This window comes from Bubalus kerabau, chromosome 1 (genome assembly GCF_029407905.1).
Source record: "Bubalus kerabau isolate K-KA32 ecotype Philippines breed swamp buffalo chromosome 1, PCC_UOA_SB_1v2, whole genome shotgun sequence".
Lineage (NCBI taxonomy): Eukaryota > Metazoa > Chordata > Mammalia > Artiodactyla > Bovidae > Bubalus > Bubalus kerabau.
Genome location: NC_073624.1, coordinates 231326073 through 231340193, shown reverse-complemented (window position 1 = coordinate 231340193; position 14121 = coordinate 231326073). Strand labels below are relative to the sequence as shown.

At 48.8% G+C, this 14121-nt stretch overlaps 1 protein-coding gene across 1 annotated transcript in view; it reads left to right on the top strand.

Annotated features, from left to right (window-relative positions):
* The first annotated feature begins 4344 nt into the window (after positions 1 to 4344).
* Positions 4345 to 14121, top strand: part of CCDC69 (coiled-coil domain containing 69) — a 35592-nt gene continuing 25815 nt past the window's right edge. Inside the window, exon 1 of the mRNA XM_055558891.1 lies at positions 4345 to 4516. Coding sequence (XP_055414866.1) covers positions 4469 to 4516 — 48 coding nt within the window. The 5' untranslated portion in view covers positions 4345 to 4468. The remainder of the gene's footprint in view (positions 4517 to 14121) is intronic.

Here is a 14121-nt window from a genome sequence, read left to right as displayed (position 1 = left end):
CAGGAGCTGTAGGGCTTTGGGAAGAAGAGGGGATTTGAGCTGCTTGCTGCGGTGCAGGTAGAATGATAACCACACAGACAGATGGTGAAGAAAGTCACTCCCAGCAGACAACATGTTTGGGAAACTACTGGGCCCAGTCGGAACCCACACAGAGAAAACTTTCAGGGCTAGAATGTGGTTAGCGATCACTGCATTGAGAGGTACTTAACCCAGTATCCACACACAGCCCCACTGTGTGTGGGCTGCAGGGAACCCTGAGCTTCCTGAAATTCTAGGCAAAACTTGTTATGTGTGAGTATATTGTAATTTTCATATGAAAGATGTTCAAGATAATTCCCATATCGGTCTTTCCAGTCTTTCCCCAAAATTGTTCACTCCAGTCTCAGCTTTTGTTTCTTTACACCAAGTTAGTCACCAACACATTCCTCCTTCCCCAGCTCCCCAGCCTCCACATTTATCCTGACTTGACCCATGTTCTTGATCCTCCCCCTTTTTTTCCTCTCTCTTTTTTATTTTTTAAATTATGAAAGTATGGCAACACATTTACAGGAGATATGGAAAATGCAGAACAGAGTTATTTATAGTTCCACTGTATATTACAGTTATTTTAGGTAGATAAAATAAGATTTTTAGTTAGTTTCGATATCAAACTCTGAAAAATTAATAGAATGAATATACAGGAAAGTAGACGGACATAGTAGACCTGAAAAGCACTGTGAACCAATTCATCATAATTAAGAATTATACAATTCTCACACAATGGTAGGATACAAATTCTATTCATGTTCCCAAAGACTATAAGCTGATCCTCCCTCTTGTAATTACTCCTTCTTGCTTCTCCTCTTCCCCCTAGATATGGAAAATAGGTAATCACTGGAAGTATTTTAAAATAGACTTCACAAACACAGTCAGAAGGGTAATTATAGAAGAGAAATTATAAAAAAATATTTATCTGAGTTGCAAGCAATGAAAGCAAAGCATCAGATTCCATCTCAACCTGAGACTCTAGGATTCCTTTTGCCATGAAAGCCCTTTGGCTTTAGTGTTTCTCCAGGAAATGCTCCTTCCCCATCCCCATCCACCATGGTCTCTTACCTCCTTATAATTCTAACACTGCCCACGTGGATTATGCAACTTTACATTTGCTTTATAACCTGTTTTTATATTTTCCATCTTTTACTGTGTATCAGTCTAATATCAAGAAAATAGGTTATAACTAATTCAAGACAAAAACTGAGTCTTCTCTATGCCTTGCCATAGGGTGACCAACCATTCCAGGGTACCTAGTACTGAGTTTCCTGGGTTGTGGGACTTGGAGCGCTACAAGTGGGAAATCCTGAGCAGACCAAGATGAGCTTGCCCAAGAAATGGGCACATGATAGTATTTGCTTGTTGACTGCTGTCTATGATAGACATCTCTGCTGTTCACCAGGATTTCGGGTTCTCCTCTCCCTCGGGGCACACATTACACGTTTCCATCCCCTTGGAATTACCCATGGCCGTGTGACTTGCTTTAGCCAATAAAATGCGAGTGGACTTAATGTGTGTCGCTCAGACCCCAGCACCACTCTCCATATACTGCCTCCTCCTGACCTGAAAAGCCATGCGGCCATAGTGTGGGGATGGCTGCATCCTGGGATGCTGTCGAAGGTCTCTGTGAAGCAGAGCCCTCAGCCTCCGCATACTGGCCTCACGTGGTATGAGCAAAACTCCACTTCACTCGATAAGCTGCCGAAACTTGTATGTTTTTCATCACGGCAGCAAAACCTAACCTAACCTGACTGGCTCAACTACTTCTAAAAATCTCATTAACAGCTTATTCAAAATCAAATTCCTAAAGGGAAAAAAAAAAAATACTTAGGGCTTCTTTCTCAAGCGGAAACTTCAAAGCATGTAGCCAAAAAACCAGATTTCCCACTGGTTGTGTGAAAGTGGGAAATCTGAACCTGGTCTCCCAAGATGTTTAAAGAAGCTGGAGGCAAGAGCTCCTGAGAACAGAGGCTTCAGAAACAGAATTTGCCTTCCTGGTTCCTACCCCCCCAGCTCAAGTTATTGATTTCAACTCCTGATATTAAAATTGGAGATCCATTTTAGAAAGCTCAATTGTTTGATGTTCAGACGGGAAACTCTCCCAAAGGAGAAACAAGAGGCTCAGGATCACGCAGGGCATTGCCAGTTAGGATCTCCCTAAACATTTTTGGCCCTGTTGGCCCTTTACCTGGTTTTTCTACCTAGTTCGTTCACGATCATTGTCTATTTCTTTGGGATTTCACATATTTATACTTACCACTTGCTGGTGGAAAACTAGTCTCAATCTCATGCCTGGGTTCACAAACATAGTTTTTAGAAAACTTTTTCTTATCACAATAAAAGTTTTTATTATAGTAAGTGCGTACTCATTGTTTTAAATGTAAGAAAATGAATAATCAAAATCTCACCCTCATCTAGAGGTAATCACTATTAACACTTTTTAAGTATATATAAATTTATTTATTCATTTTTGGCTGCACTGGGTCTTAGTTGCTGCCATGGGCTTTCTCTAGTTGCAGTGTGTGGGCTTCTCTTTGCGGTGGCTTCTCTTGTTGCAGAGTGGGGCTTTAGGGCTTGCAGTCTTCAGTGGTTGCCGTGTGTGGCTCAGTAACCTCGACTCGCCAGCTTAGTTGCCTGCGACATGTGGAATCTTCAACCAGGTATCGAAGCGTGTCCCCTGCATTGATTGGCACTAGACCACCACAGAAGTCCAATTTTTTTTTTTAATAAGAATGAATTTTTTACATTGTATGACATTTTAAAACTTTATCCTTATCAGTATGTTAGCAGGTTACATGATATTCTATCTTCATGGATATATAATAATTTATTAATCAAGCTCCTTTTCTTGGATATTTAGATTGTTCTAGTCTTTTGCTTGTTTGTTGGTTTGGATTTTTAGTAAATCAGGAGCATTGTTTCACAGTCACTGATAATTTAAGTAGACACTCTTTCCTCATTACCTGTTCAGCACGTTCTGCAGCAGTGGTTCTCACACTTGAGCATGGCTCAGAATCACCGGGAGGGTTTGGGAGCCTAGAGGTAGCTGAGCCCCATCTCAGGTTCAGGATATGTAGGTCTGGGTGGGGTCTGAGCTTTTGTATTTCTTTTTGTAAATATTTATTTCTATTTATTTACTTAGCTGCAGTCAGCTGCGGCGCACAGGATCTTTAGTCGCAGCATGCAAACTCTTAGTTTTAGCATGTGGGATCTAGTTCCCTGAACAGGGATCAAACCAGAGCCCCCTGCACTGGGAGCGTGGAGTCTTAGCCACTGGACCACTGGGAAGTCCCGAGCATTTGTGTTTCTCACTAAGATCTCTGGTAGTGCTGATGCTGTTGACTTGGGGGCCACACTCTGTGAATCACCATCTTCTATTATTCTTCTTTCCAAGGACCTAACATAACCTATGTCCTCGGTTTCCTTTCTTGGAACCTACTGTGATTGGTCTACTCTGGAGGGGAAGTTCTTTTGGGGCCTCACGTTCTTTTTCCATTCCTGACCGTAAGTCCCTTTCATCAACACATCTTTCCAAGTGTCTCTGGGCTGTGTATCATTTTCTAACATACACACTCACACTGACTTTCAAAGTTGCCCTGCATTGCCACTCCCAGAAACCTCAGCTAATAACAAAGCAAGGGTAAACAAAAGTTCTTTTTCCTAGGTTCTGACATTGTATGTCCCTTATTCTCCCTGCATCTGCCTCACAGAGTTGTTGTGATTGGTAACCTCTATTCAAAATGGATACAGTAGAATATTACAGATGAGTGTGAGCTGGAAAGAGTTATGGACCCAGAGTGAAAGATCATTACAATTAATTTTCACATGATTATGTATTTGTAAGGAAATGGCTGAAAGCTTAGGTTCTGGAGTTAGAACTGGTTTTTATCTGGGCTTTGGTTCTGACTAGCTAGGTGAGTGTAAGCAGATCACATAGCTGAGCCTCATTTTCCTCACGTGTAAAGTGGAGGAACTAATAATACCTCTGTGGCAAGGAGATGGCAAGAAACAGAAATAATATGTGCAAGGAAGCCAGGACAGAAGCAACTCTTGATAAATGATAGCTGTTGTGTTTACTAAATAGTTGTTTTAATTTTTTTCCTAGCCTTTTCTCTGCTGCGAGTCTGGAAAGAAATCCATTGTTCATTGGGACCTTTTCGGCCCTGACCCGAGTTTTCTGTCATTTACTAAGTTTCTGATCACCTGTCTCAGGCGGCAGCGCAGCGAGCCCCACGGGCTTCCCTGAGGCCCTGCTTTTCGGGTATTTACGGCACACGGCCGCCCCAGCTCTGGCTCAAGTCTGCGCTTCCAGGTTCAGTTTCAGGGTCTCGCCGGCTGCCCCGGCCGGCGGGCGCCAAGCGGGCAGCGGGGCTTGGACGGCAGGGTTCTCCGGGGGCCCCAGAGTTGGGAGGCGGAGTCCGGGAGCCCCCGGAGGAGGATGGGCTGCGGACACAGCAGACTGAGCTGCTGCAAACCCCCCAAAAAGGTAAAGGGCGCCGGCGGAGAAGTTTGCCTTCGGAAAGGAAGGCGGGTGCGGAACCGCTCCGCCGCTGGGGACCCAGGGCGCCCCGGGTGTACTGGGGATGCCGGGCGGTGAACACTTAGAGGCCGGCAGGCAGGGAGGCGGGTAAGGCTCGGCCGGGCAGCTCTCTCTTCCTGATCCAGGGCTGAGCCACGCGGGGCAGCCGAGTTTACAAACACAGCCCCAGGGCCGGGACAGGCAACTGATCCCAGCTGGCGGAGGTGGGAACTGTCTAGCAACAGCTGCAGCAGGTGCCCTTTTCCGTTGGTCAGGCGCTGCTCGCTGTGTGGCCATGGACGTGTGACTTGACCTCTCTGGGCCTTTGGCTTTCCTACCATTAAGAGGCAGATTCTCTCTAGGGCCGCTACTTGCGCGGCAGAATGGCCCACAGATTTACATCATCGGCATCACCTAGGACTTGCAGAATCTCGGGCTGTGTTCCCGACGTGCTAAAATAGAACTTGTCTTTTAATAAGATGCCCAGGTGACTACAACATGCTTTAAAGTTTGAGAAGCGCTGGCCTAGAGCCTCTTCAGGCCCTAGAGCCGGTGCATGTGGGCTGTCCGCTGGGGAGCTGGGAGGGGCCGACCGGGGAGGAGATTTGCGGCCTTCTGCTGCCCTTCCCTCCCTTCCTGTCGCTCCCCCAAGGGGCCTCCGAGCTGGGTTAGGGCCCAGGAGACACTACTCGGGTTTCTAGCAGTGGGACCAGCTGCCCCTTGGGTTCTGACAAGCCCAGAAGGTCAGAGCCTGGAGCCAGAGGACAACCTGAGGCACAGAGAGGGAAGGGCTGACCCTCGAGTCCTGAGCCTTCTTCCTACTCCAGTCAGGTGGAAAGAGGTGGTCCTAGGAACTTGATGATCAGTCCCCTGAGGCCCCAAGAGGCCCTACACTGTGACACTATTCAGTAATTTTTCACTGAACTTGAGCCTCTGTTGCTTTGCTTGCGCCTGAGCCCAAGCTTTTCTGCCTGTTGAGCATGCAGTACTGTCCCGAACCTGGATGATTCTATTTCTGCTCTGTGTCTAGTCCAAGGAGAAGGACTTTTGTCCCAAGTACAGCGCCTTTCCCCTTATCCTTGCTCCTCCTTAATTCCCAGTTCAAAATACCTCATGGAGCTCTGACCCAGAAGCCTTCCTGTCTTCCTGGCTCCAAGAGGGAAACTAAGGCTTGCCTCCATCCGTGGAAGCAGAAGTCTGGCTGATGGGATGATGACCAGATACACCTGAGACCTGCCTGAGACTTATAACAAAGCTGGTGATCGATTCTCAGTGTTAATCCTGGCTCTGCCACAAACATGCCCGTAGTGCTCTCTGTGCCTCAGTTTCTCCCTCTATATGGACAGGGAGGGCTTTGAGCAGGATGATTTCTAGGAGTCAGAGAGCCTGTGTTCTCTGCACCTGTGTTAACCACTCAGCTTGCAAAGTCCGCCAAGGATGAATTCCATCTACTTGGTGGCGGGAAGAGACTGGAGTAGCCCTGTTCCAGGCCTTGACTCTTCGGTAGTCTGGGAAAGGAGCCCACAGTGAGCAAGGATTCCCCTGCCTGTCTGAGAGCCTTGCCAGCTGTCCCTGTCCATCCCTGGCACAGCCTGAACTGGACCCCCTGTCCCAAGCTGTGAAGGAAAGGCAAGTACAGTCAGCAGAGACTATCCCAGAGGGAAAGGACCTTGGGTACCACCTGTGCTGATGCACGCAACATGCAGCTGGGAGGTTAAAGCCTGGAGAGGGAAGGGTCTTGACTGAGGTCAGAGAACAACTTAGAGCAGAACCCAAATTCCCAGTCCCCAAGCCCAGTGTCCTTTGTCTCTGCCCCTACTCAGTGCTTCCAGTGGCTTCTTGTTGATTCCAAAGCCCTTTGGCATTAAAGCCTTTGCCCTGTTGCCTCAGAGCAGAGAGCAGGATTTATAAGCTGATTTTGTTTAAAGTTCATGGTAGTTTCCATCCCTCTGTGCTATGCTCCTGCCCAGTTTCTCATCCAGGTGACAACCCCTAAAAGGCCTGAACGTCCAAGCTCACCCCCAGCAGGTTGTCAGCCCCCTAGGAGAGAGGGAACCTCTGAGGATGGGATGTACAAAAATGAGCTCAGACCCCAGGAGGCTCAAGTCACGACAACAATGACTCACCCTGAATGGCAGTTTACAGGGTACTTTCACATCCTGCCAACCTCACTAAAGCCTGGAAGTTAGGCTGAGCTGTGGGATCTTCTCCACTTTATAGATGAGGAGACTGAGGTTCAGGGAGGAGTGATGTCATTCAGTAGGTTGGTAGCCAAACCATGCAACGGAGCCTGGTTTTTCTGCCCTCCCCGTTGGTACTTACTGCCTTGCACAGAGCCCAGAGCTGGTGCCTCCTAAATATTTGAGTGTGAATGAGGGCCACATCAGACCTGGACTAGAAGTTAACCCAGAGTGCAGCAGGAGTATCTCATCTATCCTTGAGAGACACAGGATGGCCTCTTGGCTGAGGGCTGGGCATACCTTGGCTGGGTGATGAAGGTTTGGTAGGAATGACCCAGTTGAGGCAGAGAGGACAGCCTGAGTGGAGGCTGAGCCGAAGAAGCAGAGTGATGGTGCTGGTTGTGGAGAGTGGGAGTGGCCAGCCATGAGGAATGAGGCCAGGGCTTCCAGGGGGGACTTGCCCGGCTAGGGATAGGGGCTTGACTACTAGGACTTCTCAAGGTCCCTCCCAGGGGCCAGGCCCTAAGGGTTTGCTGAGTCCTGTGGTTGGCAGTGCCAGTAGCCTTAGCTGGCCAGCTGGCCTAGACCCCACTGAGAGGCCTGACCTGGGGCCAAGTGTTACTGGGACTTTTGGTGACAAGTTGAAATCCTGGTGAAAAAATGAGTGGAGATCCCTAGCAGGTTGGGTGTAGATACTGAAGAATCATCTGTGTGATGTGGTCCTTCCTAAACCCTTTTTAACAAAGACTATGGCTATTGTGGCCACGTCAGGAGGATGTGGGAGAAGGCCAGACAGAGGGGGCGGGGCCAAGGAAACAAGCCTTCCGTGGACTTGCCTATAGGATGACATGGGGGGTTTTAGGGCCCTTCCATTCCCCAAAAGTTACCAGCCCCATCTGGGCCAAGGTGGGAAGGGAGCCCTAGCGCCTCATGGTCAACCCTCTGAGTGTGCCTCGTGTGACCCAGGGTTCAGAGCTTTGGCTCTGGCCCCCATGCCACAGCCCTGAGCACCACACCTGAGACCTGGGCTCAGTACTGCTCCAGAGCAGGGCCTCGGGCAACAGGTTCTCTGGGGTCAGTATCCCTTCATGAGTGCTTCCAGGCAGCAGGCCAGGTGAAAGAGGCAGAGATAAAGAAGTGAAAGACGTGGAAGTTTGGCATGGGCACAACTAATTCCAAAACAAAACTATAGACTCTAAGGGCATGGGCTTTAGCACTGAGTCCACGTATTCATTTATAGGAACATCCCTGGTGGCTCAGTGGTAAAGAACACCTGCCAGTGCAGAGAAGCAGGTCCAATCCCTGGGTCAGGAAGATCCCCTGGAGGAGGAAATGGCAACCCGCTCCAGTATTCTTGCCTGAAAAATCCCGAGGACAGAGGAGCCTGGGGGGCTACAGTCCATAGGATTGCCAAGAGTTGGACACAACTGAGCGCCTGAGCACATTCATTTATTAATTCTGCTCTCCAGACTCTGGGCCAGGTGCCACTTCACTCCTGGCACCATCGTGGACCCATTAAGTGACCCTGGAAGGAATTTGGGTTTTCCATGCCTCAATATCCTCATCTGTAAAATAGACATGATGTAGCTCCTGAGTCATAGGGCTCTGAGATTAGATGAAAGAATGCATGTGGTAGAGACCCTGGTACACTAACTGGTTAGCAGGGAATGTAGGTGAGGGACATCACCACCTGGATTGGACCCAAGGAAAGCAAACAGGGATGCGGGAGAAGGCAGCCATGAATGTACTTGGAAGGCCATTTAGGGTTGCGAAGATAAAGTCTGGAGCCTGGCCACTGCCTTCCAGCCTCTGAAGTGTTGTCAAGCGGCATGCAGTGCCACCTGGTTCTCTGTTGACCCCAGAATGCAGATTGTGGCCAGTGAGGGGAAGCTAAGGGGAGCCAGATTCTACTTCTCACCAGGAAGAAGGGTAGTGAGTTCCCCATCCTGGAGGAGTTCAAGCAGAGGTCAGATGTGATTGTGACAGAAATAGAAGGGGGGCAGGGAGGAATAGAAGAGGTGTTGCAAACCTCGGAGTAGGAAATACTAAGATTCCACCCGACACCTAATTATTGTGATTATTCATACTGTTTGAGGCAAAATTTAAAATTTGGTAAAATATAAAGAAATTTTAAAATAATTTTTAACCCCACCATGAAGAGATCACCTCTATGTACACTTTAGTGTCATTTTTCTTCTGTTTTTCCTCACTAGTATGCTATATGTGAGTGTGACTATTTTTGTAGAACTAGGGATATATTTTAAACGATTATATTGTATTAATAGTTATTGGGGTGACTAAAAAGTTTGTAACATCTTACAGAGAAACCTGAACAAACTTTATGACCAAACCTATACCTAATATTTTGCTGGGGGCAGTCTTGCATGTTAAAAGTCTGTGGAAATGTGATTTTTAATGGCCATCTAAGGTTCTGTGGATGTTCTGTGGCTTTTTTAACCAGTTTGGACACTTGGTTATTTACACTCTCCACTCCTGCCCTTGTTATTCATGAGCATCCTTGTGTTATCATCCTAATCCTGGGAGAGTGTGCCTTTTTGTTGGAGGGAAGAGGTGGGGGGAGGGAAGGCCTCCAGAGAAGAGATGGCATCTTGGCTGGGTTCTGAAGGTGGGTGGGGGCCAAACACTTGTATCAGGGTGACTGGGGTACACAAGATGCAGGGTCCCTGACACCTGATCCGTAGGAATAGGGCAAACTTGAATTTTTAACTCATTTTAGACATAGGGTTTGTGAAAGAAAATGGCCTTTGCAAGGCACTGAGCCCCCTTTCCCTAACACTGTGGGGACACTGGTGTGTATGTGGCTTCTGAGCTAGTGAGTTTTGCCCAGCTCAGTTCAGTCGCTCAATTGTGTCCAACTCTTTGTGACACCATGGACTGCAGCATGCCAGGCCTCCCTGTCCATCACCAACTCCCGGAGCTTACTCAAACTCATGTCCATTGAGTTGGTGATGCCATCCAACCATCTCATCCTCTGTCATCCCCTTCTCCTCCTGCCATCAATCTTTCCCAGCATTGGGCTCTTTTCAAATGAGTCAGCTCTTTGCATCAGGTGGCCAAAGCATTGGAGTTTCAGCTTCAACATCAGTCCTTCCAATGAATATTCAGGACTGATTTCCTTTAGGAATGACTCCTTGCAGTCCAAGGGACTCTCAAGAGTCTTTTCCAACACCACAGTTCAGAAGCATCAATTCTTCGGTGCTCAGCTTTCTTTATAGTCCAACTCTCACATCCATACATGACTACTGGGAAAACCATAGCTTTGACTAGATGGACCTTTGCTTGCAAAGTAATGTCTCTGCTTTGTAATATGCTGTCTAGGTTGGTCATAGCTTTTCTTCCAAGGAGCAAGCGTCTTTCAATTTCATGGTTGCAATCACCATCTGCAGTGACTTTGGAGCCCAAAAAAAATAGAGTCTGTCACTGTTTCCACTGTTTTCCCATCTATTTGCTATTAAGTGATGGGACCAGATGCCATGATCTTTTATGTAGCTTCAGTAATTTAGACCTTTATCTAGGTATGAAGTGAAGTGAAAGTCACTCAGTCATATCCAACTCTTTGCTACCCCATGGGCTATACAGTCCATGGAATTCTCCAGGCTAGAATAGTGGAGTGGGTAGACTTTCCCTTCTCTAGGGGATCTTCCCAGCCCAAGAATTGAACCCAGGTTTCCCTCATTGCAGGCAGATTCTTTACTAACTGAGCCACCAGGGAAGCCCTGGTTTTTGCCCAACCCACAATATAATGTCCTCTCATCCCAGTTAAAGCCAATACAAGCTTTCATACATATGTGCTGTGACATATATAGGTCTGACAGAGGGACCAACCAGGACTCCACTGCAGGCAGAGAGAAAGAGCAAGAGAAAATGAGAAAAATCCATCCATCTTTAGCATAGATACATCTAAATCTCTCCATCACCTGCAGACAAGCCATGTGACTTCTCTCACCAGGTAAATATGAATCCCTAAAAATCATTTATCTTGTGTCACTTTATTTTCAAGACTGAATCTTCCAGAACATCTAGGCCAAACGCCTCATAATACATCCATCCCACACATCCCACATCCCATGCTTTCTCCCCAGATAAGCAATGTACAGACTGACCTACTTCCAATTCTCCTTCCTCCCCGGGAGTGAAGTTCTTTTTCAGAGTGTACAACAAACTTTGTCATTCCTCCTCCACCCTGTGCAACTTTACCCGCTGCCCCCTCCTTGAGGAAACAGCTGTGACATGAGAAAAATTACCTGTAATGGGCTAAATAGTGTCCCCCCCCACCCAACTCATGTATACCCAGGACCTGTGAGTATGACCTTATTAGAAACAGGGCTTTTGCAGATGTAATCCATCAAGATGAGGTCATACTGGGGGATGGTGGGCTTTAGTCCAAGGACTGATGTCCTTGTGAGAGGAAGGGAATGTGGACAGAGAAGCACGGGAGAAGGCCATGTGCTGACAGAAGCAGAGATGGTAGTGATGTGTCTGCAAGCCAGGGAACACCAAGGGCTGCTGCGATCACCAAAAGCTAGGAAGGACGGATGGAGCAGAAATTCCCTCAGAGCCTCCAGACTGACCCAATCCACCTGACACCTTGACTCTGGACTTCTCGCCTCCAGAACTGGAAGAGAAGAAATTTCTGTTGTTTCAAGTCATCAACTGCATGGCAATTTGTTACAGCAGCCCTAGGAGATGTATATATTTTATTAATTCCCCACCCTCTCTCACCCCTCCCTGACCTGGCCACCAGTTGAAATGGGCAGGGGAGACCCAGTGCCTCTTCTTTGGCAGCAAAGTAGGGAGCACGGCACACAAGGAGGTGTTTGGACATGGCCCCAGTGCTTTCGGACCAGCTGCAGCGTCTGCAGGGGAAAGAACACTGGGCCGGGGGTCAAGAGTGGGTCCTAGTCCTTCCTGGTTCACTAACTTGCTGTGTGATCGCTACCCAGGCCTTGACCTCCCCACCTGTAAAATGACCCCCGTGGCTGCTTTTAGGTTCCAAGAGAGGTATTGATTCTGTCTGCTGTTCATTTCTTTGTACATGAGTCAAACTTGAATACTCCGTTGTTTTAAAAATTCTAAGAACTTAGGCAAAACTGCAGCTTCCCCTCCTTGACCACAATAATTCTAGTCTTTTCTCCAGAGATGATGACTGACTGCCCTTGGTGTGTGCTTTTCTAGGTAGTTTTTCCTCTGCATGTTTGTACCGTAGAAATCATTTATTTTGCTATTGATATTCTACCAAATGACTTTCCACCTTTGTTGGTAAATACCTACTTTGTTTTTTTAAACAAATGAGCGGCCTTGCATAGTGTCATGTATGGATACGTTAGTGTATGGAGCCAATGCCCCGTTGTAGATGTGAGGCTGGTTTCCAGTGTTTCCCTGTTCTAAGTGACCCTGCCCCAAGCACCCTGCAGGGGCCATCGTCCTCACTAATGGATGCCTCTCTCTCTGCTGGCAGTTCTGAGGCAGGGCGCTTGCCGCCTGTTCTTTGCATGGTGGCTGCTGGGCTATGTCCTCCTCTTCTCTAGGCACTCCAGTCCCCCCTTTTACAGCTTCCCCACAGGGGCTGCTCAAGAACAGAGGGTGGTCTGAAGGGTTCAGGACACTCCCCCCGCAGGCCCTCCTGAGCAAGTACCCCTCCTGCCTTGTCCTGCAGAGAAGCCCTCTGCATGAGGGGGCTGACCGCTGAGTGTGTGCAGCCACCAGCCCTGCTGTGCTGGGAACCAGCAAGCGTGACAGGACTGATGGAGGGTGAGGTGTCAGAATGAACTCACTCTGCCGCTTCTTTTGCGTCCATAGCATATCAAGGCTAGAAGGGCCATGATGTATCCCATTGCCCAACTCCATGCCAGAGAGAGGAGGAAACAGAAGCCCAGAGAGGGGAGGGTGCTCCCCCAAGATCACACAGCAAGCAAGTAGCAAGTCAGGGCCCTGACTCTGGACTCACACTGCGGGGTTTCCCATTGGGTTGGCGAGACAGGCAGATATCCGGCCGTGTGTCTGCGTCCTCAGCCTGTCTCTTCTCCCGTGGTGGCTACTAACACCACTTTCTGTCCTGCTAATTCAGGGTCCTTCTCCCTGATCGGCTGACCCAAATGCCAGAAATGCTGCTGAGTGCTTCTGCCAGCTCTGGCCCCTCCCAGGAGATCTGAGCAGGCAGACCCATGCGAGGCTGATACAGGACAGGAGAAGGTGGGCTGTAGGGAGGAAGGAAGGGCTGTGGTGTATTAGAAACCCTTCCCTAGGCCTCAGCCTCTCATCCATGCAGGAGGGGCTGGGCCCTGCGCTCACTGTCTGGCGTGGGCGGTCTCAGCAGGTGCTTGGGGGGAAGTGGTTCTGTCCTCCCCTGAGACCTTTCATCACCTGGTCAGACAGGAGGGATGGAGACCACATCCGCCTCTGACTCAGGGTGTTCTGGGGGCATTGCAGGTGTTCAGAGAATAGGCAGGGCCTCCTGACACAGCCGGGAAGAACCTGCGGTTGCTCCTGCCTTTCATTGGGTGGTGTGGTCACGTTGGTGTGTCCCAGGCAGGTACTGGGTGATGCTTGACACTGTAATGTGTAAAATGAACAAGTCAAAGTCAATCTTTAGCTGTCCTGGCTGCGTGAAAATAAAATCACATTCAGGCATTACTTGGCAAAATACTTCTGCCCATCTTAGAGATGCGGAAGCTGAGGCCAGTGATTGTGGTATTCTTACCTCTTTGCCTCTGTAGTCTGGGTGTGAAGGCTAACATTTCTCAACAGCTCTGAACATTTAGGCCCCGCCTTTCCTCCACCCCAGGCCCTGGAGGGAGCCCCTTGGGTCTCCGCCCCCACCTCCTTCCTGCCTCTACCCTCAGCCAATGGGCTCTGCCTGTGGTTGTTCAGATCCTGAAACCAGGGCCCCACCCATGCACGAGTCCTGACACCGGAAAGGCAGCTCTGATGTTGCAAAGGAGTGTGACCTGAGTCCCTTGAGGCTCAGAATTCCCTAAATGTTGGATTACTTGGATCAATCTGGCGTATGCACGAAGGAAAGGGAAGGGCTCTGGCTTGAGTCTGGACTCCCAGGAGGCTCTGATCCTGGTTTGTGGCCCCTCTGACAGGCCCTGCCCACTCCACCTCTGGGCCTCAGTTTTTCCATCTGGAAATAGAAGGTGGGGATTGGATAAGCTGTTTCCAGGATCCCTTCCAACCCTATCTTCTGGGTCCCAGTAAGCCTTCCACAGCCAAGGAGCTGGACAGAACTACACGGCCAAGGGAATCCAGGTCTGCAGTTTATGGGGACAGTGGAGGAGCTTGGTGAACTCTCAAGGGTCCTTTGATTACTAAATTCTCTAAGCTAGTCAGGGATAATGAGGCCATAAATCACACCACTCAGTCAGAAAT